This window comes from Poecilia mexicana, unplaced genomic scaffold (assembly GCF_051168715.1).
Source record: "Poecilia mexicana isolate PSO_F unplaced genomic scaffold, ASM5116871v1 scaffold_6, whole genome shotgun sequence".
Classification (NCBI taxonomy): Eukaryota; Metazoa; Chordata; class Actinopteri; order Cyprinodontiformes; family Poeciliidae; genus Poecilia; species Poecilia mexicana.
In genome coordinates, this window is record NW_028263375.1 from 22,148,775 (window position 1) to 22,176,638 (window position 27,864).

Sequence of the window (27,864 nt, forward strand, 5' to 3'; positions counted from 1 at the left end):
TAATTTTGACACTTCATATGTTAATTATTTAAGGAAAAGTAGCAGGTCTTTCAAAAGGAAATGTAATTAACAATATAAAACAAATAAACCCCTGTTGTGGTTCTTCTCTCATGTTCTCATAAAAAAAAAATATATATATATAATGATGAACGTGTAGAAGAATATATAATTGTAAAGATGTCAGTGTTTTCCAGTTTCATGTACACTAAACTTAAGAATTTTTTCCCATCGAAAGTATAGCTTTCATACAGAAAATTCTTTGACTACTTCTTCTTCTTCTGTGGAGTTTAATAAAACTACACAGCAGAAAGAATCCATTAAGGTGCAAAGAAATGTGTCCTCTCTGATCATTTTTCTTTGGAGGGGACCGAATAAGCACTTCCTGCAAAAGATAATCATACCAAGTGATCCCATTTGTGAGCAGCAGGCTTTCCTGTCCCAGCTCAACTTTCCACTGAGTTGCTAGATTGATAACACCTGGGAGCCACCTGCTGGTGAAAAGAACATAAAAGCAAAAGCATATTATGCTTTCTTTGCCTTGAGGTGTGAAGGCTTTGCTTGGCTGGATTATCTGGTGGTGTTGCTTGTCAACACTGGTGTGGCGTAGAGCCACAGACCAACTCAGCACCTGTTGTTGAGAGCTGGTGCAGTCATATCTGTTGGGTGCTCAATACTAAGGTATGGAATTTAAACCCAACATCTCTTTAAATTATTATAAAAAGCTAACCTGAGATCTTATTTTATTTTTTTATTTTTTGCTTCACAGCATATTTTTGTTCTACTTGCTGAATGAGGTGAGCTATTCTTCAGCTACCTTTGGAGGTAAATCTTTTCATATTGTCATCTGTTTTTGACTTGCAGAACTCTAAAGTTGAACTCAGAGGAGCTTCAATGTCACAGACCAGGGGTCTTTTAACTTCAGACCTCTGTCTTGTGTCCTACAACTACTGGATGTGCCTGCGTCACACATCTAGTGAAAGACTGCCAAATGTGTCTTATGTTCTAAAACGACTGCAGGATACCTGCCCTTAAGGCCTGGATTTGAGGAGCTCCTGTTATAACTTTTAACTTCAGGAGAGTGACTGTATTTGAGTATATGTGCTAAGCTAGAGGCTATGACTGCAAATTATCAAGTTGGTCTTGTTATAAACCATTGGTCCTTTAATAAGTCCCTTTGTTTTGTGCCTGCTCTTTACAGTAGAAAGGGTGGGCAATTACAGCAACAGCTTTATAAATTAGATGTCCATTCTCCAGATTTAACAAAACCCCGTTGCCCAGAACACCTTCTCCCCTATCTGCCGACGAGCTGCAAGAAATCTGATCCACCGAAACCTCCAGATCAAGGACACCCACATCCCCCAAAACATCCTTGCTGGCCACCACGTTGTCCTGAACCTGACCACCCTAAACAGCTGCCTCCTCCTTATTGTCTGCACTATTGTCACAGATGTTTAATCCTTTCATGGTCATTGGTGCCACTGCCATATTGACCTTTTGTTTTAGCAAACATGATGTCTCCCTGGTGACTTGTTTTGAACACATCTCACTGGGAGGAGACCCAGAGGAAAACTCTGGACACCCTGGAGGGACTAAGTTTCCCGGCAGGCCTGGGAACGCCTTGGGATTCCCCTGGAGCAGCTGGCTCCAGTGGCTGGGGAGAGAGAAATCTGGGTCTCTTTGTTCACTGCTCCTTCCACGACCCGACCCCAGATTAAATGGAAAAGGATGGATGGATGGATGGATGGATGGATGGAGTAACATTTCACCCATTGTGTTTGAAATTAATGATTTGTGTTTCAGTTTATAAAATAGCAGCTATATGGTTAATAGCAGAGATGTGTCCATTTTATGTAAAATACTGATTAAACTGCTTCAAAAAAACTACAGACAAAATGTCAAAGCTACACTCATTCCTCTCCGTCAATACACATTTCTCCTTTGGAAAGTGTATAGCTTCCTAAGAGCAAATAAAACAGAGACATTTTTCTTTTTTATTACAGGTAGAATTCAACAGTGCAATTATTTTGCAATTAATAAACTCCATAATACTGATGTTGAAAGTAAAAAAAAAAAGAAAAAGTTTTTTAGTGTTTTAAATGAGAATCGGCGCATTTCTATTCAGCTCCCTTTACTCTGATACTCCCAGATAAATCCAGCAAAGTAAAGTGTATCCTAAATCATATAATCCACTAAAAGAGCCCACCTGTGTGCAATTTAATCTTGGCATCAAATGCCAGCTGTTCTGTAAAGATCTCACAGATTTGTTGGAGATCATCAGCAAATAAAACATCATGAAAACTAAGGAACAAAGCAGTTAGATCAGGGAGAAGGCTCTAGAGATATCCAAAGCAGGTTTTGGTTACAAAACGATATCTGAAGTGACAAACAATTCATTACTGAATTGAACTCTCTTCACAGAAAGTTGTGATGAGGATCCCCTCCAAAATTATATTCCACATTATGCTGGTTGACCACATAAAATCCTTAAAAAAAAAAAAAAAAAACTCTCCAGTTTTGTCATACATTTATATTTTATCTAAAGCACATTTTCATTTCCTGTATGTGATACATTATATACGTCATTGTCAAATTGAAGGAAGTTTGGTTTAGCTGGTGTAACACGCATTACAAAACCAGCAGAAGGTCTGTAACCAGACATATTAGCACCAGCTACCAAGCTGTGTTGATATGTAAGAGCTGTACTTGGCTAAATCTGTCCCATTAATCAAACAGAAAACTCAAAAACTGTGGACAGATCATCTCCTCAGAGGTAAATCAACTGACAAATAAAAGAAAGGAACATAAACAAGTGAAAGCCCAAAAGCTATAAATCATCATTCAGCCAGAATGGTGCATGCTCAGCTCATCCCAGCAGAAAGTATGACCAAGGCTGGTGATCAATCTTTGATCCACCATTGGCTGACCTTGGTGTGACTAGTGATCCATGCAGCCTCTGATCATGGAAATCTGAAGGTTTGGCCACTCACTGACTGCAGCTATACTGTGATTCATTTTCTTTCTCAATCCTTAATCTCCACTAGGTGAACTTTCCACTTTTAAACTGCACACAATAAGAAATGGAGTGAATATAGAGTATGATAGAGTATAATACTTTGTGCTGCTGGATGATGTCAAATTTCCACAGGAGTTTTTATGATGAAAAGATTCTTGGTTTTATTATCAAGACAATTAAAGTGTATTGGTCATTCTGTTTACACATTCTTTTTTGTGAAAAATAACATTACATCATATTGCAGCATATCATGGTGACCTGCAGCACTTTTTCTTTGGTGGGTTCAATGTCTGTACAAGTTGTATTGCTGCCATCTTCAGGACTGACAGAAAAGTTTTAAAACATTCCTCTCAATCCCACCCTCCAAGGCAAACAGCAACATTTTTTCATGCACAAAGGTTTTTTTCAGTTGTGCGTTTTTTTTTTGTTTTTTTTTTTTTTAGAAGCAAACAGTATGTGTCTACCGACCGCAAGAGCACAAGCACATGGGAAAGTTTGAGCTGCAGCTGCTGCAGCCTTGTCTGCTGGGTTCCTCATTCAAATATACATTTTAATACAACTTTCAAAATGTTAAGCAGAGTTTTGTTTTTGTTTTTTTTAAAACAGTTCTGATGAAGTGACATTACAATTTCTCTCTAGACTGCTGCTGCTTTGCTTGTTGAAAGAAGTTGTTTATGGTTCCATATTTGTAACGGGTAGGTCTGGCTTGTATTAAACATTATGCTGAATTAAGTTATGACGTGCATCCTGATCATCTCCAATGAGAGCAAAATTATTTAAAGACAAAATGTAAAACTTTGTGTAGAGATTTATTACACAATGTGATGTGTTTTCTAGGGTAGAATAAATGCATCAAAGATGCATTCTGGACATTTTTTGCATCAGTGCATCATGGCATGGAGGCCATTACCCTGGGGCTCTGCAGCGAGCAGTACCTTGGGGTTTCTCATCTCTTTCATGGCATTATTATCCAGATTTCCATGGGGTTTGGATCTGGCCAGTCAGACATATTGGTGCCCTTGTCATTATACTAGGTATTGGTACTTTTGGAGGTAATGGCAGGCATCCAGTTCCACTGAAAAATTAAATCAAGATCTCCTAGAGGCTTTTGTATGGAAGCCCATTTCCGCCACTCTGTTAAAAAAATAAAAAATAATTATTTCATTATTATGAGATACTATCTCAAAACAATGAGATAGTATCTCATTATAATGAGATAATTATCTCAAAATAATGAGATAATTATTTTTTATTTTTTAACAGAGTGGCGGAAATGGGCTTCCATACTTTTGTGAAGAAATAAGTGCTGTCAAACCTCCTGGTAGCCTGCTGCTTTTTGGACCATTGCCAGTAGATGGCATGGTTCTGCAGCTCATTTGACTGTTAAAGCTTCACACAGGAACCAAAGTAGTTTGGAAATTTTCTTTCTCTTTACTCTTCTCTCAATTCAGATGGATGAATTTTCCATCTGAATTGCTGAATTTAGTTTTATCTGAGACGGCTGTGTCACTAGTCTAGTCCCCTTTCTCCTTAGCTGACACGCTGACATTTTTGACCTCTTGGTTGCAGAGTGGCTTTGGTAAAAGGAAAATGACATTTGAAATCCATGTCCTTGAAATGCCTTTTTATTTTTTATTTTTTATTTTTGCAGTGGCAGTCAAAATACTGACCTCGGCTACTGTGCATTTGTTGTGAATCTCATCCAAACTCTCAAAGGGGTTTTGCTTCAACCTTGTGTTTTTTTTTTTTGTTTTGTTTTTTTTCCTCCTTGGGCATGGCAGCCACTAGCTGTTTTTTTTGGGGGGGGGGGGTTTTGTGAGACATCTTTATAAAACCTTACGATTATGTGGATTTAAACACTTCCATAGTGATTTTTTTTTCTTATGTCCTATTTTATATTCCACATTTTGATAGAATTTTGGATTTTCATTATATCAAAAGTCCATCCATCCAACTATTTTCTTCCGCTTCATCCAGGCTCGGGTCGTGGGAGCAGCAGCTTCAGAAGGGAGGCCCAGACTTCCCTCTCCCCAGCCACTTGTTCCAGCTCCTCCAGGGGAATCCCAAGGTGTTCCCAGGCCAGCCGAGAGACATAGTCCCTCCAGCGTGTCCTGGGTCTTCCCCGGGGCCTCCTAACGGTGGGACATGCCCGGAACACCTCACCAGGGAGGCGTCCAGGAGGCATCCTGACCAGCTTTCTAAGATAAGAGCAAAAGATGCTTTAAACATGAGGGGGAACTTGTTGCCCTATCTTCAATGCTTTTCCATTCAGTTTGGAAGGCCAGTACCTTCTAAGAGCCAGTATTTACTTTGGTAAAAGAAACCTGAAGGTTCACATCTCTCACTAAGATAAGGGGTTAAGCTTCAATTTTCCCGGTTTAAGGCAATCTTCAGATAATTTCAGAGAAGGTAAGGTAAGGTGAGGTAATTTTATTCATATAGCACATTTTCAGCAACAATTAGAAAAAGAACAAAAAGAAAAGCAATTAATGCTTAAAAATTATCAGGTTGGCCAGGAAAAAGTAAACTGCTCAGGTTCATCTGTGCTGGAGGGTGCTCACGTTCTCAGTTGTAGTTAAAAATTCAAAAAGTGACATTTGTTTAGAAATCAAGTTATGGTACACCTACTTGATTTCTTCCACTTAATTTCAATGGACAATGGAGTTATCTGGAATTAAAGGTCTATAACTAGGTTCTCAGTTATTTTGTGACATTCAGAGTTGAGGTATTTATGTTTGCAGCTAAGGCTTTGTAAAGACTTGTCTGATTCTGTTTTTTTAACAGCATTATTGACACAATTGGGATTGTGACTTAAAATGGGCCACAAGATTCAACACTGCATGTACCTTATTCATTATCAGAAGATGGGACAAGCTTTTAAACTGTAAATAGGGAGCCAAACTTGAGGCCCGCGGCCTAATATGGCCCACCCTGTGTTTTTGATGTAACCTTCTAAACTTGAGGTCAGACAGATATATAAATAGAAAATGTACTTAAATATTTATCAATCAAAGCAATTATCTGTATAGTGACAAGTTACATTATAAAAATGTTAAATATTTAACTTTACAAAGTACTCTTCAAATGGGGAGATGGTTATTTATTCTTATTTTAAGCAATACATTCTGCCAAGGCCAGGACTTTAAGGGCACTTGAAGTGTTTCAAAGTGAAAATGAGTTTCATCCCTGCTGTACATACTGAATAAAAAAGTTAGTTTTCATTTTTGACCATGTCTTCTTTGTTACATATAGGTCTAAGAAACTTTAAAAGGTCTTATCTCATGTAGGAAGACTCATGAATGAATAAACTTAAACTGCTGCTCTCCATGTTGGTTTTCCAAGCAGAAAACCAATTATTCTGAAATGTGTTGATGACCTTGGTCCGTCCTGCTCGTCTGTTTTTATCTTGGTTTGGTGAGCTCCACCTTGATAACACTTATTTGGACGCCTGTGTGAATTCAGGAAGGTGCTGGCGCTCTATCTGGGAGGGCACGCTGCCAAGTCATTTTTGCAAAATGTCAGATTCTACAATATCTAAACTACTTAGACTGGTCAAAACTGTCTTTATTTATTATTTATGAAATTCATTAAGTCTTTTTTTTGTTTATGAAAATAAACAAAGTGTAAAAGATAAAACTTATAGTTAGGCAATCTATATTTTTGTTTTGGGCTGAATGTTTTTAATGGATGAAAATGAGGCTTGCTCATAAATATCATAAAACACCACTCCTAAGCGCTCCTAAGTGGTGTTTTATGACCCTCTTCTCAGTAAAGAGGGAGGAAACAAGCTATAAAATATCCTATCAATCAAATAAGTTTTTAAATATTGGTTTATGACCAAACATATTTTCTATCCACAAATTCCTAAAATGCAGTCAGTAATAGAAAAAGAAACAACTTATTTAAGATGAATGTTTACAGACTGGGATGGACTCTTGTTGTGGTTGGAAAAAAATGCTTGTGAGAATACATAAATAAATAGTTTCACACTGTGCTCAGTAAAGCTCCATCTTTTTCACACATTTGAGTTTTTAAAGGCTCAGCATGAACAAATTATCTTTTGTGGGAGAAAAATAAACTTGAGACCCAAGAATGTAGGACTTTAAAATGACGAATTTGTCCTTGTTACTTCTCTGAAAGCAGTAAACCCACCGTAAGCCAGAGCAATCACACTAACTGGCTACACCTGTGTGAGGCTTTTATTTTTGTTGTTGTCCTTTCTGATTCTCATCTCATTAGAATGGGAGTCTGGTATCCTTCAAAACTTCCACAAGTCCTTGTTGACATGAATGGTGGTTAAACCTGAGCTTATCTTCCAGTTGGAGCAAAACTGACAGGGCAGCTGTGCACTTGTAGCTGGAAAGTTTCAGAGGACGCTTGCTGAGTGCCGCTGCAGCAGTCATGACTGCTGGCTTCATGATTTCGAGGTAACAAATCTGTTTAAGAACAGACTGGTTTTACTGAGTCCAGTAATTGCTCAATACTTTAGGCTGAAATGTGATATATTTGGAAAAATGTCCTTTCAATTCTTACAGAATATTGATGCTTTTCCTAATAAAGGAAGTGATTTATGCCTCTACTTTGCCAGGAGGTAAGTTTGACTTGCCTTTTGAAACATGTGACACTGGTAAAATGAGTAATGACTTGTTTCAGGCCTCTTAACCCACAGTCTGAACTACTAAATCCCATTAAAACTGTTAGCCAATGCCTGAAGCACATGGAAAAGGTGTTTAGCAATTTGTCCCTATTGAAATAGTAGGCTATCAACTGACTTGTATGTCACCTTTGAGTATTTATTAAACATGCAAACCATGTCATGCAAAAGTGAAATTCCAGTAAATTAATGAATGTAAAATCTGACTAAAAATTTTGGCTTTATGCTTAATATTGATGTAGTCATCCTTTCTGTGTGATGAAACTACTTTGCATGAATTTTATTTGCAAACTAGACCAGTTTGGTGCCTCTAAGGTTTGGCTTTGGAAGCATACACACTCAGATTTGGGTTAAATTGATCTGCAAGCTCCACTCCATGGGTATTTGTGGTGTTAGTTGCTAGAAACATGGCAACTCATCTGAAATGTTTTTGAAATCACTGTGATTACTTTAGTTTGACCAGTGCTCTCTGTGACTTGATATTCAAAAAATGTGACGATAACTGAATATTTACACTGCACCATAACTGTTGTCTGCAATATAAAATATTGTTTTTTGGGGTTTTCTTTTTTGCTCCTGCCAAGATTGTAATCAATATTCCAATCAATCTCTGAATATATATATATATAAAAAAAATTTGCTAGGACTTCCTAGAATATTGAATATTGTGTGCCACAATTTGATATTGTCTTGCTAAATAACAAAGTAAATGTACACAAAATATTGACATGATCTGTTCTTGCAGCCAATACTGGGTACACGGCATGGCAAAATGGAGGACAGAAACAGGAAGTACTTGGTTACCGCCGCCCTCTGCATTATGTGCGCTCTCTGAGGCAGCCGAAGAATAATCTGATCAACACAAGACAAAACCCTCAAAGGAGTGGTGTGAAGGATTTGACCCTTGGCCAGACTTTTAGGGAAACTCCACGTCATCTTTGGCCACAGAGCCTTCCAGTCCAACCTGGACCACAAAGAAACTACCCTTTGGTTCAACCTCGAGGCTTCAGGGTCAGCTTGGATTTTCCTTTTTATAAACTCGATCAAATGAAAGAAACTGACTCTCCCACCAAAACTCGCCCCAAACTCCAAAGTAAACCAAATGTTCAACCAAATGGCCTCAGCATTTCCGATTTTCAAAGCCCTGAGAGAGATTCCAAAAAGGATCAAAATGTTGGAAAGAACATCCATGGTGTTCCCACTTCAACCTTCCAGGTCAACCTTACCATTCCCCTTCCAGCTTCATCTTCAAATCCAATAAAAGCCATTGGCAAGTTTATTGAAAACAAAAGCCCAGGAAATATCTTTCAGACCAGTTATGGAGATCTAGGGAAAAGGTTGACTTCCATTCATACTGAATTGAAACCCCCCACCATCAGCCAGAAAGCAGGTGAACAAACCAGAAAGCAACTGGGCTCAACATGGTCTAACTATCCTGCTACTGGACCCAAGCAAACTCTGCAGCAGCCAGGTGGGTCAACTTACACCCCACCTACTGATGGCAAACTGACCTCTTCAAGATGGCAATTAATTTCCCCACAACGAAACTATAATCCCACAGCCAGGCAGAGTTTGGCACCCCAAAAACCAGATTCAACCAAACCGCCATCTTTGTCTTTTGCTAAGTATCTTGAACATTTGGGTCTCAACAAAGCCCACACAAGAGAAGATGTAGCTCAGCCTTATTCCAAACAAAAGCTAAATTTGTCTCCTCTGCAATATAACAGAGGATCTCAAGATAACAAATATGTCGGTGTTGGTTCTCAAAGTGTTGGTCTGCCCCAAAACAGTTATATTACTTCTGTTCCTGCTAACGTCAAAGATTTCACAAGTGATCTAAAAGGTGAAAAGGAACAAGATTCTGCAGTTCCCTCCCTACAACTAGAGTTTTCTTTCCCAGTTAAAACTTTGTCAAACCTCACTAAAGGTGGTGGGTACTTGACTATCAGACCTCAAAATGTTAAGTCTCTTTTGACTCGTTACATGGAGGCAAAAAAACTACAATCACCTGAGAGTGAATTAAAAAAGTCAGTTTTGGGCTTTGATGATGCTGGGTACCACAGAAAGACAGGGCTTCCTGAAAGGAAATGGCCAACCCTAAATCTTGAACTAGAACCAAAACGGAAGCAGCCACCTCCTTATGAGCCCGTTACTGTCAAACCTACAGACAACAAGCCAAGCTTTTCATCCTGGCTTCCAAGAGATTCAGAGACTGGAAAGCCACGTTTTCCAGTCCTGGCGATTTCAAAATATCTCATTGATGCTACACGACCTTTGAAGGGCAAATATCAAACAGTCCGGCCAAAACCACTGCAATCTGGAAGGCTTCAAAGTTTCTACAGTTCCCTGAAGCCCAGCATCAACAGCTATGTGGAAAGTCAGCCTAGACCTTCAGCCAGCCGATTTGCTTCTACCCATGATGATCCCTTAAAACCATACAGTCATCTCCAAACGAATGCTGAGATTGATTCAGGTCCACTTCACGGCCTGCTCGCTTATGGCAGTTCATCCTTTAATTCTCCCATGTTGGAAGTTGTTCCTGCAAAAAGGCCACAAATGTGGCAGAAACCAATTTCTTCCCTCTATCTTCATGAGTACAACAGTGGAAAAGAACCTTCTTATGATACTTTTGAAGATGTAATTAGTCTACACAGTAGGCCAAGTGGATATAAAGTTCAAAATAAACTTCCTGAGCAAGACGACCCTGGACATTTCCAAGAGGGAAAAGATTACTATGTAAAACCCTTTGACACTAATGGAGGTTTTGTCTCTGGGCAAACATACCAGACTGGGAACTCTGCGGAAACATCCTTTAATGTGCAACCCCCATGTGAATCTTCATTCTCTAGGCTTGGCCAAGATGGGTATTTTTCAGACCTTCGCTACCCTTACCCAAATGCAGAATCTCAGCCTTGCAGTCAAGTACCTTGCATCGACGGTGTAGGTGAATGTGTTAATGAACAGAACGCAAATTTTCCACAAAGGGTTAGTTACTCGCCAAAGGCAGAGGCAACTTCTATTTCTATTCCTTACAGTACTTTTGACCACATTTTTACTCAATCAAGCTACCAGCCTGCTCAAAATGGCTTTAAGCTCCAGCAATACCCTGTTGGACACGAACAGTTTTGATCTATGAGCTATGACGATACACTCGGGTCAGGTCATGAACATGTTGAACTTTGGCTTAAATTGTGCAATCTGTTCATTCGTTTTCCTTCTGCGCATTTAAATATTTAATAAAATGTCTGCTTCAAAATGAACTGTTCCAGGTATCATCACTAATTGGTTCCCACCATCACATTCTGCTGTGACCCTGGTTCAACAGGAAGTATTGTTTAATGGCCGTGTCAACCTAAAGCAGTTGCACTTCATGGCTCTGGTTTAGTAAAATGCATGCGAGAAATCCAAGACTTTTGCTGGCTTAAAAATAAACCAAAGACTCTCCAAAGAATGATGCAGGGAATGCTGTTTACATTTCTGAACCTCAATGTAAATTGAATCTCATGTCTAATGATGCCTCTCTTCCAGGCAATGCAGGTTAATCTGAAGTGCAAGGAACAGGATCTAAGGTTGCCCTTTGTCAAATAAAATGGCAAAAACCTATTCTGTGTGTGAGGGTTTTGTTTTTGACTCAATTATATAGGCATCTATTTTATCACTGCAAAACTCAGGGTTCCATCTCAGTTAACCACCTAAATGAAAATATAACTTGGTAAAATGGGGGACCACATGCTATTGCTTAACTTATCTCTTGTTTAAAGTGCTAACATGTGGCCATCGAGTTGTGCCAGTATGTCTACTTATTAACCATCTAATCTTTATAGGATTTCCACTAAATTAAACTGGGACCTTTTCTGGCTAAATGGGCAGGAAATACTCTGTCACTCAGTAGTAACTTAAAACTATTTTATATTTTTGGTATCTCATTGCTTTGCAGGGAGAGAAATGTGGAGCTTCCCCAATTTCAGCTCCAGTACATGCGTTTTACTCTGAAGCTGTACTTTCCACTCTTATAAGAACCATTACCAAAGCAATATTGCATGTTTACATTTTAAATTAGGCATTCCTAATTGGGTAACATATTAGCAGAAGAGGAAGTGACCTTGGTTTCTCATTGCACATTATGCAAGACCTGTGTAGAGATATGATGTTCAAAAGACTGAGTGAATGGCTGCCTTTGCATGTGACTGTTTGTGCAGTGATGGAACTGCAGTGTGATTGACATGTCCAGGGCTGTAAATGAGACAATGGAGCAATTATTGGTTTGGACTGTTTTAAAGCCACAATAAAGGCAACTCCTTATGTTTAATAGTTCAAGGAAAGGTGTCTCGGGTTTTTAAATTCAAACATTTCTTGCGACCAGGTTTAATGATTGAGCAATATTTGATGATTGAGTAGCAGTTCGGGGTACCCAATCTACACCGTTCACTGGAATTTCTCTTTCATGCTTATGAGAACAGTAGTGGAACTGCACCGTCCGACTGCCCATCCAGTTGATGGCTTATCAGGGGAAAAAAACTGAGCTGTTTCAATTGCAAGAAAACAAAGTAATCTGATTTTATTAGATGAGGTGACACTGTTATATTCATAACGGTAAAATGGGAAAAAAAAAAAAAAAAGTCAATCTTGTTTTGAAGGCTTTCAAGGTGAATGTGTTCTGTACAAGGAAGAAATTCCCCAAAACTAAGTTTCATTTGCTACAAATTTCCAGTGACGGGCATTTCACAATATGAGCTTGTTTGCTTGTTTTGTCAACCAATGATGATGCAGTACCATTTGTACAGAAACTAAATTCCAGTAAAAAAGCAGAATGTATAAAAAAAACTTACAGTAAGTCAGGTTTTAAAACTGATTCGTTATAAAAAAAACAATTTTCTAATGTGACCTTTCTTTTCCAACTTAAATGTTGTTTTTACTGCCAGTCACATTATCTAGGTACTTTTTCACAAGCCAATGACTGGTGGCACATCTGGACCCAGTGTGCTGCTCAAGGACATTTGGACTTGTGGTCTGGGACGATGGAATCGAACTGACAACTTCCCAGATTGCAAACCACTGTACTTTTTCTTGCATTAACGAGTGTCCTTATTTTCCAAAATGAGCATAAAAGATGAATATTTGCTTGACCTTTACACGCTCCATTAACAAGTTTGTTTGGCTTCAGTCAAGGGCATTGTGCAGGTCGTTCATACAAGAGTAATTATGCCATTTACAACTAATCTCGCCAAAAACATCACACAGGAGATTAATCATTAATAGATGTGATGATAAAACCAGGAAAGAACTTCAAATGGCATTTGAAAGCAAATTTTTTTATTTATGTGTTTAATGTTTGGGGTGGAAGGGAAGAAAAATCTGTAGAAAAGTTTTTTTGTGAATTGTTTTTAAATCAAATATCTGGCTTTAAGTCCTAAAGAATTTCTTGGCTGACCTCTTCAATGTGAAACCGTTCATGTCAGGTTTAATAATTCCTGTAATGAGTCTTGTTTGACTTTTCACTGAACAAGTGAACATCTTATTTGGCCTGAGGCTCTTCCTGCTACGTTGAGGTCACTTTTAAACCCAGCCCTCGTAATAAAGCCTTCCTCCTTTTTAACTGCAACTCCATAATCAACTTCATTGACTAGCTGCCAGCTGTGCATGAGGGAAATACGTCTGACTCGCCAATATCGTTTTGAAATTTTCTGAGATTTCTGTGACATTTGTTTTAATGGAGCGTCCAACTGCTAATGACGATGTTAACTTGTCTGCATACAGACCTAGCCTTCCACTGTCGGTACTTAATGGCAAAACATCGTCTGGGGGGTTTGATGAGTCGGATTATTATCAGTGTTACGGTGATGGCAATAGCATGACATCCCGTCCATCTATTGCTCTGAGTGGTTACGAGACTCTAGATGCGCCACCACAGTATGATTTCTACGCCAACAGCCAGGCGTGGGGTCGGAAAAGACGCTTCAGGCCATCTCTGCATCAACTGCATGGTAATTCCGAGGTAAGGAATGTACTCACCAGTTCATATATTCAATACTTTTTCAACGAGCAAATAAAGTACAAAATATATCTTAAATTTTCATCTATATATGACTTGGATATTATTTCTGTAAGGTTGTCGACTCAATGCAGTGATTCAATATTTTCGTTCTAGTTATGCTTAATGAAGTTACTACTTTTTCTCAAATTGTACTGCTTTTATGCTACAAGCATTTATACTACCAGTCCCACTAAATTTTCTTTTTAAACTATGCTTTCTTACGTCTTTAAGTCATCAGACTTAATAATTAATTTGTTTAGGATGACTCCAAACCTCCCATGTATGAGGAGAGAGAAGGAGACACGTCTGAAGATGAGGACGAGGAAAAGGAGCCCCCACCTGAACCCACCCGCTTTGGTTGGGTGCAGGGAGTCATGGTAGGTAGAAATGAAGACTTGCCTGATGTAAGGCTAGGTTATGATGGATTAAATTCATTGAGATGTGTCAGCAATGTTCTAATTGGAATCATCAGCTTGAAAAAGGTAAACTGGGCTTCAAACCAGTAAGGGGGAAACAATTTTGTTTTTTTTATTACTCTTACTTGTCTTGGGTATTTTCTCTCTGATTTGTAATCCATAATGAAACGTCTTTCATTTAACTTTAAAGTAATTCAAAACCATATTTTGAATGTTTAAAAGTACTGTAATTTCTGAACTATTGACTGCAACCATGGCTGCACAGTAGCTTAGTTTTTATCACTGTTGCTTTGCAAAAGGAAGTTTGGATATTCTCCCTGTAGGTTCTCTCTGGGTATTCTGGCTTCATCCCTCAGTCCAAAAACATGACTGTTAGTTAAAACTGTGTGCATTGGTTGTTTGTCCTGGCTGTGTTGCCCTGGCGATATGATCAGGGTCTACCAGCCCCCCCGGCAGCCCTGCAAGGATTAGTGTGTTGGGTATGGATGCACTCACTAACTTTGAAAATAAACAAAATTGCACTTGTAAATACCTCACTGCAGGTATTCATTGTATCAAGATAGTTATGCACGCACGCACATATATAATGTGTATATATATATATATATATATATATATATATATATATATACTGTAGATATATATATATACTGTAGATGCTTTTTTTCCCAGCATGACTGTAACACAACTGCTTAAAAATATTGAGCCAGATAATAAAAATGCATTAAAGCACCTTTCAAAATACTCAAGGACACTGTACAAAAAATAAAACACAATACACCAACAAACTATCAGCAACTTGCATAAATCAAACATAACAGAGATTATACAGATTTGAAAAGATGTTTTGAGGTTTTCAGACTGAGGAAGGGAGTCAGTTTTACGGATCAGGTGACGGCTGATTCCAGAGCAGAGTAAGAGAAGATGATGGCCTCATGGTACTGAGACAGAGTGAACAGAGAGGTGAATGAAGGCAGAGGACGTAAGGGTGAGTGAATGCAGAGGAGCTGGGACAGGATGGCCTTGAAGGTGATAAGTGGTTTAAATTGGGTCCAGAAGTTGATGGGGAACCAGAAAAGTCATCATCTCGATCTTCTTCCTCTGCACTAAAACCACTGAAGTAATTTTCTTCGGTGTTCGAATTGAACAGCCTCGCGCACATCTTCACTGTCTCTCTGTTGTTTTTGCTCTCAATGTCACTTTTGTCTTGAGGTAAATTCGCCTTGAGCTTTTGTTTTTCTCTTCATCATATTGTATTAGTAGCAGGTAAAAAAAAAAAAAAAAAAAAAAAAAAAAATGTTTATAACCTCTCAAACAGCCGGAACTGTGGAAAAGCTTTATGGTTTTCCGGACGAAAACATCTATGGGGAAAATACTGTTGCATCAGAAGGAATCTCCACTGAGTACCAACAAGTGTGTTTTTTAAACAAACCCTATAAAATATTGTTCAGGTGAGATTTACAATGTGCCTACTTGTAAAAATGTAGCACTCAGTAACTTTATTGTGCAGGTTTGTCCAGTCTGTACATCTTAAAGCAGATAACCTGCCTAAACCCTGAAGCAATTTCAAAAGGCTGCTTTAAAGATTTTTTTTTTTTTTTTTTTTTTAACTCCTTGTCTGTTTCTTTGCTCTTCTGACGGAAGTTTTATGCAGAAATGAAGAATTAAACTTTAACTCTTTGTCAGTAAAACAAATAGTTTTGTACTGAGTCAGACCAAAAAGGACAGATCTTGTCCTTGAGGACTTGTTTTACTGATTTACATAGTCAGGTCAGTAGGAGGCTCTTGTAGACCTGAGAAGCTGAATCAGGTGTTTTTGTTCTAGGGTCACATCTAAATCCTTGATGCTGACCTGCCATTCAAATACATTGCTTCATATAAAACAATCAACATGCATATGCACTGATCTGTAAATGTAATCAAAACTTTAATTATGTAAGTAGGATAAAATAAACCAATGAATATTGTCTGGTAATACAAATGCAAGTTGTCTTAATCAGTCCTGTTTTTTTTTATTATTTATAAGATGTTTGCAGGCTAGTGATCATTCAAACAAAGTGCAATCTGGGGTAAAATGTTGCATCATTAATAAAAATAAATGTACAAGTCTGTATAAGCTTAAAGATATTACTGGCCTGCTAAAGACAATGTGTCAATGAAGCACACTGATCGGCTTTGATTCTAAACCTGAATACATTGATTTTCCAAACAACATGCTAAACTTAACTTATCACCTTTTCCACACTCCATTGAACTCCTTCAAGAGTTCAGATCCCTTCACTTATGATGCAAGTACTTTGTGTCCCTTAAAACATAGTTACTCATTTATTTAAATGTGTCGCTGAGCTATTTTTGTTCCTCATATTTTTTTTATTAGTTAATTGGTGTATTGCAATGACCTAATTCTAAAATGAAACACAATTTTATGTAAACGTCTGGCACCCTCAGTCATACATTTTCTCTCTTGCCAGTAGTAAAATGAAACTTTTTTTCATTCACTCCTGCCTCATAGTTGTAAAAATCCTGCTTGTTTCTACACAGATTCGCTGCATGTTAAACATATGGGGGGTGATCTTGTACCTGCGACTGCCTTGGATCACGGCTCAGGCTGGTATCGGTATGTTGAGCATTCCTGGTGTGACGCACTTTCAAGTGTTTGTTCTCAATTTTAAGACTTTAAGCCATTTCAAGCATTATTTAGTTAACATGTAGAAAAAAATGTGGCTATGAAAATGATTCAGTCTGCAAGGATCTGGTGAAAAGCGTTTGTAAATTATGACAGAAGAGGTAGAAAAGAACAATTAATCAATGTAAGTGAAGTTCTCCAAACATAAAGAATGTCTCATAGACGTGCCAGATGGCATTGACAGCACTTGTCAGGGTTTGATAAATGATGCACTTCAAGTTCATATGCAACTGGATGGCTGTATTAAGAACTGCTTGTTGTATAGAGAATAGCTGACATGTTGACAAATTGTACAACACAACCAACCATAATGCAAACTCTCAAACAAAATCAAATTACATCAAGTGCTAATTATGCCAACGCATCTTACAAGGCATATTCTGTATATGAAGACCTTCAAATGCCTCATTGACTGCAATTGTCTGAACCAAAGTCTTCCGCTCCAGAACTGCCAGCTCCTTGCAAATTAATTGACTGACATAACCTTCATTGGTCTGTGTGTATGCTAAATTACATCACATTTTCAATGGATGAACTGAACCTTTACTCAGACCGTTTCCCACCTCTGACAGGTATGACCTGGGTCATCATTTTGCTGTCATCTACTATAACTGGGATCACTGGTCTCTCCACTTCAGCCATAGCCACCAACGGAAAAGTCAAAGGAGGTTTGTTATTAGAAGATGGTCTATTTTCAATGAGGAAAAAGTCACAAACTTCTAACCAGATCATATTTTTCACCTCGTCATACCCCAAGGCGGTACCTACTTCCTGATAAGCCGCAGCCTCGGTCCAGAGCTGGGCGGCTCTATTGGCTTGATCTTTGCTTTTGCCAATGCTGTGGCTGTGGCAATGCACACAGTGGGCTTTGCTGAGACGGTCACGGACCTCATGAGGGTGAGAAGCATTCTCCACACACATGCACAAATCAGGTTCACAATAATCCAAACAGAAACTCCTTATATGCATCTCTTTCTTAGGAACATGAAGCTGTCATGGTGGACCGAACGAATGACATCCGCATCATTGGGATCATCACTGTAACATGTCTGCTTGGTATTTCAATGGCTGGCATGGCGTGGGAGTCAAAGGTTAGATCGGTGGTCAAAGAATTTAACAATCCTGGGAGTTTACTTCAAAGATATGCATAGCATTTCTGAAAAGTAAATAAGAATAATAGATGGTGTTAAATAGTGTTAGGGATGTTCTTTTTAATGTGGTAATGTTTTCTTTTGGTTCCACATTACATTTTGTCGTAGAATGCTTTTTTTCACTATCAGTGATGATTTTCTTTATTTTAAAACTAAATTGCTAGTCTTTAATTTCAAAATCAAAACACATTCCCAAGAAACAAACAAAAAAAAAGCTAATTTGTTTAATCTGTTGTTGCCCTGAGCTAATTTTAGCTCAACCAACAAAAGTAATGGTTCTCGGGGCTGTAAAGGTTTCTGAACTCCAGCTGAGACCAGTATAAAACGTATAGTTAAATTTTATTGTATCTTTAAAAAGACTGGGTGGAACTTTAAAATTTCCGTTCACATTTTTAAAATGTTCTCCTAAAGTCTTGCTAGTAGTTCTTTTTACTGTGAGCATAAAATTGTGACACCACATTCCAGACTTCATATATCTAGGTTACCTGACTGTTTCTATACAAGTTCCAGAATTGACTGTTGTATAATCTGTGGCACATAAAAGGTTTATAGGAATAAATTCAGCTGTGTTTGAACAGAATGTCAGGCACTGCCAAGGCTTTCTGCCTTGTAACATCAAAGGTTAAACCAGTTTAGTTCAACTATAAATGTATTCAAACAGTTGCATAAAATGAGACTTTCACAGAGTGGGACAGAAATAGAAACAAAAACCTTTACAATGGAGTCTGAGATGATATTGTTCAGATTTTGCTAAAAACCCAGTTTTATTTAATAAACCTTCTTAAATGTTTGTCTGCACTGCCCACTTACAGTACTTTGCAATGTGTTTTCCACAGGCCCAGATTTTGTTCTTCCTTGTCATAATGGTGTCATTTGCCAGTTACATCGTTGGGACCATCATGCCTGCTTCTGTGGAGAAACAAGCCAAAGGATTCTTTAGCTACAAAGGTAACTATTATTGGCACTTGGCCCTAGCTGAACATATTTACATTTTTAATCTTCCCACTGCATTTCCTTGATCATTTTAGTAGTTAAATTGTCTTTTTTGTTTGTTTTTATTGTAGTTTATATTTTAATGGGTGATTTTTCTGGCAAGTTTATACTTTTGACATAAAACATGTCTATAAGATATGAATCCTTGGGATGAACTGGCCAATCTAGGTTGCAAGTTCTACACCAAGACAAATAACACTCCCTTCTCCCTGATTCTACCGTAACTTTTACCATTTCAACTTCAACAGCTGATATTTTTGCTGCCAATTTCGTACCCGACTGGCGGGGTCCGGAGGGCAGTTTCTTTGGCATGTTCTCCATTTTCTTCCCATCTGCTACGGGCATCCTGGCAGGAGCCAACATCTCTGGAGATCTGAAGGTATGCAAGTGTATTTTTTCCTCTTTCTTCTATTCTATCAATATATGGGGGGAACATATATCCCCCACAGATAAAAAAAACTAAATAAAATACGCATGAATAAATATTAATGTGGTTGGATAGAAGTAGTTTACTTTGTATCTTATGTGTTTTCCATCTTAGAATCCAACAGTAGCTATTCCTCGAGGGACACTGATGGCGATTTTCTGGACTACTTTTTCCTACCTTGTCATCTCTGCAACCGTTGGTAAGCCTACTGTATACTATTGTATTTCCCATACTACTGTATGGGAAATATATGCAGAGAGTACACTTCCAATGTAGTATTTGAACATGTTTTGTTGCCGTTTTCTCTAGAGTAAACTTAAAAAAAAATCTTCCCAGCACTGAACTATTAATCCCTAGCTAATAATCGTTTCCTTTTCTATGTCTATTTTTTTTGTCATTAAAAGTTTGTCGATGGTTGTTAATACTGAATTTCTTCCTTTGTATGTTAACTTTTATGCAGGATCTTGTGTGGTCCGGGATGCCTCTGGCTCTCTGAATGATACTTTGTCCCCTTCAACACCCATCGACGACTGCGTAGGTTTACCATGTCAGCATGGATGGGATTTCACCGAGTGCATTAACAATAAGACCTGCACCTACGGCATTAGTAACTACTATCAGGTCAGTTGTAACCTATGCAATCATGCCACTATACACTCTCCTTATATCCAAAATTGTGAAGGACAGTTTTTGTTGACATTATTTAATTCCAATAAAAATGTGAATAGTTAATAGCTATTAATGCCTCTAAACTATAAGGAGATGCAGAGCAAGGCGGCAATATGATGGCATAAAATCTACATCAGTTGTAACTGTAGCTGATCTTGTGTCTGTTTTTAATCAAATTCTAAGATTAAGTTATTTATTGCCACAAGGATAGATGTCCAATCAAAACACATTTTTTCATACATTTTCCGTGAACCATATAAAACATTTTTGACAAGAAGCAGGCGTTTAATAAATCAGACCTTTTCTGTGATTAGTCGCTAAGCATGGTGTCGGCCTTCGGCCCTCTCATCACTGCTGGCATATTTGGAGCAACTCTGTCCTCAGCTTTGGCCTGCCTGGTGTCTGCTCCCAAGGTGTTTCAGGTACAAACACAGTTTCTCAAACACCACTATACAGATGTGGAAAAAAATGGCCCTGCATCTTTTGTTTGAAGTTTTTATCCTATTTATCATATTCTGCTTTACAGTGTCTCTGCAAGGACCATCTTTATCCTCTCATTGGTTTCTTCGGCAAAGGATATGGCAAAAACCATGAGCCACTCAGAGCCTACCTGTTGACGTACATCATAGCTGCCTGTTTTATTATCATTGGTGAGTCAATGAGACGGATGTTTAATGTATTTTCTAACCAAGTCCTACAGCGCGTTGGGTTAACATTCAGCAACTTTTTGGTTTTTGGAATAGATATTCTTTATGACCACAAAATTAAGTCTTAAAGTTTATGAGAGCAATGAAAGCAAAAATAATTTTAGTATCAAGATGCAGTTTAAATTCTTAGTAACTGAATATGATTTTTTTTCCCTTTTATATCAATTTAGTCAGTATATTTGATATGATTGATGTTTATCTTTTCATCATGTATACAATGCAAATTTAATTATTAACCGTATTGGTCAGTTGAAGAGTTAACATTAAACAGGTTCATGTTTTTCACTCAATAAAGAGTAGCTTATGACAAGTAAAATTATTTTCTGTCTTATAATTTACCAGCCGAGTTGAATGCCATCGCTCCAATCATCTCCAATTTCTACCTCTGCTCCTACGCTTTGATCAATTTCAGCTGCTTCCATGCTTCAATCACCAATTCACCAGGTAGGTCAAAAATATTTGCTCTCTTGCAGAGTTCTTCTGTAGTTGCTTTTCTGTCACTTTTTTTTTTGTTCATTTCATTAAGAAATGCTTGATGTATTAGACAAAGGCAGCCTGAGTAAAAAGAAAAGTCAGTTTCAAAACCGACCAGGACCTCTGTGAAAATATGAGCTGAAATATACTAACACCTTCTTGAATGGGTGTTCATTTTTACTAGCCATGCTTAAGCCTGATTAAATTAATAACAATGATTAATTTAAATAGAACCTCTGGCAACATGAAGTAGACTAAAAGATCTTAAAAGGTAATACACGACCTACTATAATTAAATTCAAGTACACATTAAAAAAAACAAAAAATGTATATAAAGCTCTGGAAAAAATGCAAAAACTTTTCTAGGATTCTGAGTCTTCACTGAACCATAGTGAGAGCCATTATCTATAAATGATTACAAAAACCATGGAACAGAGGAACTTTCAAAATAGCATTTTGGTCCTTTAAATAGGAGGTCATAAAGGAGCAATAACAGCATCTAAAGCTGGGTGGGCCTCAGTTGAGGACAATCACTACTGACCTCAAAAAAGGCCGGTCTCACTTTCCCCATAAATATTTTTGATGGTTCCCAAGACTTTTGGAAAAATAGTCTGTGTGGACTAACGAGACAAAAGTAGAAGTTTTGCAATGTGGTCCCTGTACATATAGAGTAACACTGGCAGTGTTCCTTAAACAGAACATAGTATAATTAGACAGACACAATTGAGGCAGGATCATTCTCAGGGGCTGCTTCACTGATTCAGGAGTTGAAAACCTGCTATAATTGATAGCACAAATTCTGGTCTCCAGCAGAATCCTGAATGATTGTCCCATCAGTTTAGGAGAGTGATCTTAACCGGATTATTCGTGTTCAAAAACCCTCCAATGTAAGCAAAGTTACAGCAATCAAACAAAGAAAGTGCAGGCAAAATTTCTCCACAGCAATACAAAGGAGTTATTGCAAATGCGTGATGCCATGTGCTGCCACTAAATATTCACAACCAGAACTTACATGGGGTCAGATTGCCTATTCAACTTTAACAAATCAAATCGTCATCCCAAAAACGGCAATTTACATTTACTCCTTTATTTTGGCATATAATGATCAGACATGAACAACAAATGACCAAAAAACAGACAAGATCTTAAAGGTGAAAATTACTTTTTCCCTGCACTGTAACTTATGAATCATGTTAAGCATGCAAGTGCATAACATGATGTAGCTGTGTATCATTTTATGTCCATGTTAATGTCTACATTAAATTGCATGAAGCTGTGCCCTTGAGCATTTGATAGAGTAGCTAAAACAAAGGCCAGTTTCTCTGACTGGGAAGTGTGGATTGTGTTTATTTGTACATCTGCAGGTTGGCGTCCATCCTTCAGATTCTACAGTAAGTGGCTGTCGCTGCTATGTGCTGTGATTTGTGTGGTGATCATGTTCCTGCTGACCTGGTGGGCGGCTCTTATTGCAATTGGAGTTGTCTTTTTCCTCTTGGGATACACACTGTACAAAAAGCCAGGTAATCTGACTCGCTGTAAAAAAAATATATTTCCATAAAAGTCTAGCTTATTGTCATATCAAAGCTTTCATTCATATTCCTTGCTGGGCTTAGATGTGAACTGGGGCTCGTCACTCCAAGCAAGCTCCTACAACATGGCGTTGAACCATTGTGTGGGTCTGAACGTCGTGGAGGACCACGTCAAGAACTACAGGTTAGTGATATGCTTAGGTCTGTGTGAAGATTTTATGAGTAGCTCACTGTTAGAGGACTGCAGCCAAGAGTGATCTCATGGGGTAACTGGTTGTTTTTGACAGTTTCCTAAACTCTGCTTTAGACATTAGCTGGAATTGTGTACTTTGGTCAAGTGGGACTAAGACTCAGGTTTCAGGAAACAAACACTCCATTTGGATGTGGTGAAAAACAAAAGACAATGTAAAATGACTGCAGATGTATCTCTTAAAATTATTTGCTGCAGTGGAATAACAGTGGAATAATAGTTTAAGTTGTTTTAGTGTATTCAGATCATGTACAGAAGTCGGTATAAGTACATAAGAAGGTGCTTTGCTATGGTTATAGTACTTTTCCTGTTTTGATACTGGGTCTGGATTAAACCTCTTTATGCCTTTGCTCCCTCCAGACCCCAGTGTTTGGTGCTCACTGGTCCTCCCAGCAGTCGTCCAGCTCTCTTGGATCTCGTCAACTGTTTCACAAAGGACCTCAGTCTGATGATGTGTGGAAATGTGGTCACTGTGCGTTCAGATTAAAATGCCCACATGAAACTCATTCTCATGCAATAAAGCAGTACATAAGGTTCTTTGTGTTTAGCGTAGCAATTTAAAGAACTACTAATTGTCCTTCCTGATTTTCAGGCCGATTCTTCCCCATCAGCTGTAGAAAAGGCGAGCAGTAACAGCCATATCTCCTGGTTGAACCAAAGGAAGATAAAGTCATTTTATAGGGGAGTTGTGGCTCCGGATCTGCGTTGTGGGGTTAACATGTTACTTCAGGTCAGAAACGGCTCAAACTCCCTAACAACCAAAATATGACTTAAACAAGGATCAGTGTTGTAGTGTTTTGAATGAAATATCTTTCTATTCAACAAAGTGTTCTACATTTTCCATTATGGAATCAGCTGTCTATCTAGAACATTTGTTCATTCTAATGTGTTTCAGTAAATTTTAGAGTTCAGTCTATGCAACATAATCTGTGTCCGATGGTTTGGCATAGAATTTGTAAAGTTTGAGGATTCATTTTCACAGAGTTTTATACTTTCTTTGAATATATTTAAGAACGTGACCATCTTCTTTCCACTCTGCTCATGTTGCTAACTCCCCACCAGGGGGCAGGATTGGGTCGAATAAAGCCAAACGTTTTGATGATGGGTTTCAAGAAAGACTGGCGCTCCGAGCCATCTATTGCAAACAACTACATAAATATCCTGCAGTGAGTAATATTTGCGAACTTATCTACATAGCATAAATAATCTTATGGATATGTAATTTTTGAAATATTTTACTGTCCAAACATGAAGAAAACAAAGCTTTGTTGAATTCAATTTTACGTGCTCTTCAGTGATGCCTTCGACCTGCAATATGGAGTGTGTGTGCTGAGGATGAAAGAGGGCTTGGATGTCTCCAGTCCACCTCAGTCGCATGGTGAGAGCATTATTAAAGAACAATTTAAAGTTTTTAAGTGATCAATACGTTCTTCCCTGTCTCACATTGATGTTAATGTTCTTATTACAGTTAATCAGGGTTTCGATGAGGGACAGGACAGCATTAACACCATCTCTCCCGGCTCCCTTATTCGAACGAGCACAACATGTATGTACTGTGCACATCATCACACCACAAGAAAACATGTATTTTCCTGATGGAGCTTTACATATATTCCGATCCTACAATGATTATTGTTTGCAGCTTCTGTATCTGTTGATCTTGAGCCGCAGCACACCACCGTGTTCCAGAAAAAACAAGGGAAGAAGACCATTGATATTTACTGGCTGTCTGATGACGGAGGTGGGACCGCTACGTCTGCAGTCGCCAGTCATCACCTCTATCTCTTGCTTTTAGCATGATTCCTAAAGATGATCTTTCTGTTGATAGGTCTGACGCTGCTGCTGCCATACCTGCTGACTCGCAGGAAGCGCTGGGCCAGGTGTAAGGTCCGAATTTTTGTCGGAGCGGAAACGGATAAAAAGGACGAGCAGAAAGAGGAGTAAGATTACCTGTTTCATATAAGAGATCTACTACTTTAGTTTCTTTGGGAGGAGGGGATAAAAATGGGCAGAAGGATCTGAGTTTTTTTTTCTTCTTTTTTACGGTGGAGGTTTTGTGTAAATGTTGATTTTAGATTTTTGCTACAATAAATGTGCTCACTTTGTGTTTTTGGCCTTGATTAATTCAAAGCTACATTGCATGTATGCAGAGCAATTAATGAAATAATACTGAGCACTGAAAACCGTTGACTTTATAAAAAAAAAGGTATAGCCAGTCCTGTTTAAGCTCATTGTGGTTTAGTGAATAATTCTAAATGGCTTGCCTAATTTCTTATCATTAATTTCAATAATTGTGATATGATTTATATGGCTGTTATATGAAGTTTAAATGAAGCAATATAGTCATAATAGAATATATGTTTTTGTTTTAAGACAGGATTGTTTTTATTTTTATTTTGAGATTATATGAAAAATATCTTCGGTGTATGGTTTGTTCCTAGGGTTTTGTCTCTCATCAAGAAGTTCCGTCTCGGTTTCCAAGACGTTGAAGTGATTCCAGACATCTACCAAAATCCTCAGCCTGTCAAGTAAGACTGCACGCTTTGTTCAAGGATTGGGTATTTCAGTAAATCTGTCTCAGGATCAGATTTATCACATAATCTATGCAAGAGAAATTTTGAAAGATCCAGAAACTCCATCCCAGATCTCAGTTAGCATGTTATAGATCTCAAACCAATTTCAAGCATGTTGATGGACGTGATGATCTTTTGGGCTTGTTTTACAAGCTTGGATACTTGGATACCGTACAGTGATTGAGTCGGCGATGAACTCCTTCAGTTCATCGCTGATGCTTGATCCAAACTCGATCATTAACAGGATAATGATACTAAACACAGCAGCAAATGCAGAACAGGATGGTTGAAAAGGAAAAGAATAAGGGAGTTGCCAATGCCCAATCTTAGTCCAGAGCTCAACCTTGTTAAAAGTCTAACCCGTGCAGAAATAACTGTCTCTAAATCTCAACAAATTGAAGCAGCTGTGAAAAGAAGTAAATCAAAATCACTCCAAAAACTGTGACATAATGGTGAAGTCATTCAGAAAGCAACTTGTTGCTGATAAAGATGATACCACAAGGAAAACTGCATGACGTGTACTTTGCTTTTTCCATCCAGCAGAAGGGAAAAAAAACACACAAAAAAACACGCTGATCCAGACTTTTGAAACATTATCTAATAATGGACTTCTTATTTTCTCCAGTGTTCATCATTTCGAGAACATGATTGGTCGCTTTAGGGTGGACTCAAATCCTAAACAGGACTCTGATTCTGACCCTCCAAGGCAGCAGGAAAAACCTTGGATGATCACTAACCAGGATTTGGAGAGGAACATGGCTAAGGTCTGAGAAATTCTTACCACTCACATTTCTCTATCCCTCACTTCTTTGTAACTAGAATTAACACTGTGTGACCTTCAGTCCCTCCGTCAGATTCGTCTGAATGAGGTGCTGCTAGATTACTCCAGAGATGCAGCTCTGATTGTGATGTGAGTGCAACATTTGTAACTTTCGTTGCTTCTGTCCTTCAAGCCAGAAGATGCAATTGTTGCAAACTGAAAATAAATCCTGTTAAGTGTCCTTCATTGTGTCTCCTAACAGTACCATGCCAGTGGGGAGGCGAGGCAGCTGTCCCAGTTCTCTGTACCTGGCTTGGCTCGACATCTTGTCCCGGGATCTCAGAGCTCCAGTCCTGATGGTCAGAGGAAACCAGGAGAGCGTTCTTACTTTCTACTGCCAATAAATTTTTCCAGTAATTATGTTGTTGTTAAAAGGGGCCTTGAAAACTGAAAAACCTGAGATATTTTAATGTAAATTTTGTGCAATTGAAACCAACATGACAATATAAATGTTTAAAAAGTAACTCACATGCACACAAAAATAATTTCTCTTTTTTTTAAGGATTTATATTCATTTTTCCTCCATTGATTTTTAATACAATCAAAAGATATTCAAAAAGTGTGGCAGATCTGCCACACTTTTTAACACCTTTTCTGAATTATTCTAAATTTGGGTTGGTAGTAAAAAATGAGTGATTTGCTTCCAAAACTTAATTATGTAATTTATTAAAACATAATAGCATTATAATACAATAAAATGACAATCTAAATCAAGGTCCATTTCTATATCAATGCCTAATTTAATAGGCTTTATATTTGTAATTGTTTCACACTGTCAGTCAAATTCTTACATATTTTCTCTAAACAACAAAGTAGTGCATAACCATGAAGTGGAAGGAAATGATTCTGGGTTTTCATAATTTTTCTAAATAAAAATCTGAAAATTGTGAGAGTCTGGCAAATCACAAACAGAACCTGTTGATCTTCTGCCATTAAACTTTGCATTATCAAGATTTGGTTATTAGAAATGAATAACCCAATTAAGCTGTTGATTTATGTTGTGGCATGTTTATTGGTACGCTGCTACTGTAGTTAATTCTGAGGGCGGGATCAGAGAAATCAACTATTTTCATTAAATAGCTTTTAATAAATCAAAATCTCCTGAAATTTCCTTTATAATTCTGACATGTTAAGAACATTAATAATGACTGTTTTTTCTTGTTTTCATTCAAACAATTCAATCAGCTTCGATTGTGGAATGTATTAATGTATTTCTGGAGTTTTATTCCTTTAATTTTCAATCATGAAAAACCCATGTTTTATGTTCACATATGAAACATTGGAAATAAAAGAAATGTGAAATTGCTTTTTTTAAAAACCTATGAAGTGGCCATCATGTTTTCATTTTTCATCTTCCACCAAGCCAAGGTTGGTTTAAAGAGGTTCAATGGCAAAGCCAGACGCCTTCCCATCAGTGACATGCTGAAGTAGTTTAGTCTGAAGGATCCCAAAGCCAGTAATTACACTA

The 27,864-nt window shown here is 37.9% G+C and overlaps 2 protein-coding genes and 1 long non-coding RNA gene across 4 annotated transcripts; all 3 read left to right on the forward strand.

Annotated features, from left to right (window-relative positions):
• The first annotated feature begins 483 nt into the window (after window positions 1-483).
• On the forward strand, window positions 484-1,893 carry LOC106903659 (uncharacterized). 2 transcript variants are annotated; one of them, XR_015763146.1, is made up of 2 exons: window positions 484-678; window positions 767-1,893. It is a non-coding gene; the product is annotated as an uncharacterized LOC106903659 (long non-coding RNA). The 2 variants fall into 2 exon arrangements; XR_001414714.2 differs by having other exon boundaries at window positions 862-1,893.
• A 5,322-nt stretch (window positions 1,894-7,215) lies between these two features.
• LOC106903665 (uncharacterized) lies at window positions 7,216-11,270 on the forward strand. The gene is made up of 3 exons (XM_014967623.2): window positions 7,216-7,440; window positions 7,549-7,604; window positions 8,413-11,270. Exons 1-3 carry the CDS (start codon window positions 7,415-7,417, stop codon window positions 10,794-10,796), a joined length of 2,466 nt encoding a protein of 821 aa, XP_014823109.2. The 5' UTR covers window positions 7,216-7,414; the 3' UTR covers window positions 10,797-11,270.
• A 1,723-nt stretch (window positions 11,271-12,993) lies between these two features.
• slc12a3 (solute carrier family 12 member 3) lies at window positions 12,994-27,716 on the forward strand. The gene is made up of 26 exons (XM_014967622.2): window positions 12,994-13,662; window positions 13,962-14,078; window positions 16,659-16,734; window positions 17,376-17,471; window positions 17,561-17,700; window positions 17,784-17,894; window positions 18,791-18,902; window positions 19,196-19,326; window positions 19,489-19,573; window positions 19,835-19,995; window positions 20,358-20,465; window positions 20,570-20,693; window positions 21,093-21,194; window positions 22,589-22,744; window positions 22,838-22,937; window positions 23,364-23,475; window positions 23,596-23,733; window positions 24,066-24,169; window positions 24,299-24,381; window positions 24,472-24,549; window positions 24,646-24,744; window positions 24,832-24,943; window positions 25,445-25,531; window positions 26,202-26,340; window positions 26,419-26,486; window positions 26,599-27,716. The coding sequence occupies exons 1-26, from the start codon at window positions 13,378-13,380 to the stop codon at window positions 26,738-26,740; spliced, it is 3,066 nt and encodes a 1,021-aa protein (XP_014823108.2). The 5' UTR covers window positions 12,994-13,377; the 3' UTR covers window positions 26,741-27,716.
• Window positions 27,717-27,864: the final 148 nt, after the last annotated feature.

What these genes read in the sequence shown, in the direction of transcription:
- LOC106903665 (XM_014967623.2), top strand. Translation starts at nt 7,415, where the DNA reads ATGACTGCTGGCTTCATGATTTCGAG. An exon ending in GCTGGCTTCATGATTTCGAG is followed by an intron (nt 7,441 to 7,548) that starts GTAACAAATCTG and finishes CAATTCTTACAG; the next exon opens with AATATTGATGCTTTTCCTAA. An exon ending in TGCCTCTACTTTGCCAGGAG is followed by an intron (nt 7,605 to 8,412) that starts GTAAGTTTGACT and finishes CTGTTCTTGCAG; the next exon opens with CCAATACTGGGTACACGGCA.
- slc12a3 (XM_014967622.2), top strand. Translation starts at nt 13,378, where the DNA reads ATGGAGCGTCCAACTGCTAATGACGATGTTAACTTGTCTGCATACAGA. An exon ending in CACGGCTCAGGCTGGTATCG is followed by an intron (nt 16,735 to 17,375) that starts GTATGTTGAGCA and finishes CACCTCTGACAG; the next exon opens with GTATGACCTGGGTCATCATT. An exon ending in AGGATTCTTTAGCTACAAAG is followed by an intron (nt 18,903 to 19,195) that starts GTAACTATTATT and finishes CAACTTCAACAG; the next exon opens with CTGATATTTTTGCTGCCAAT.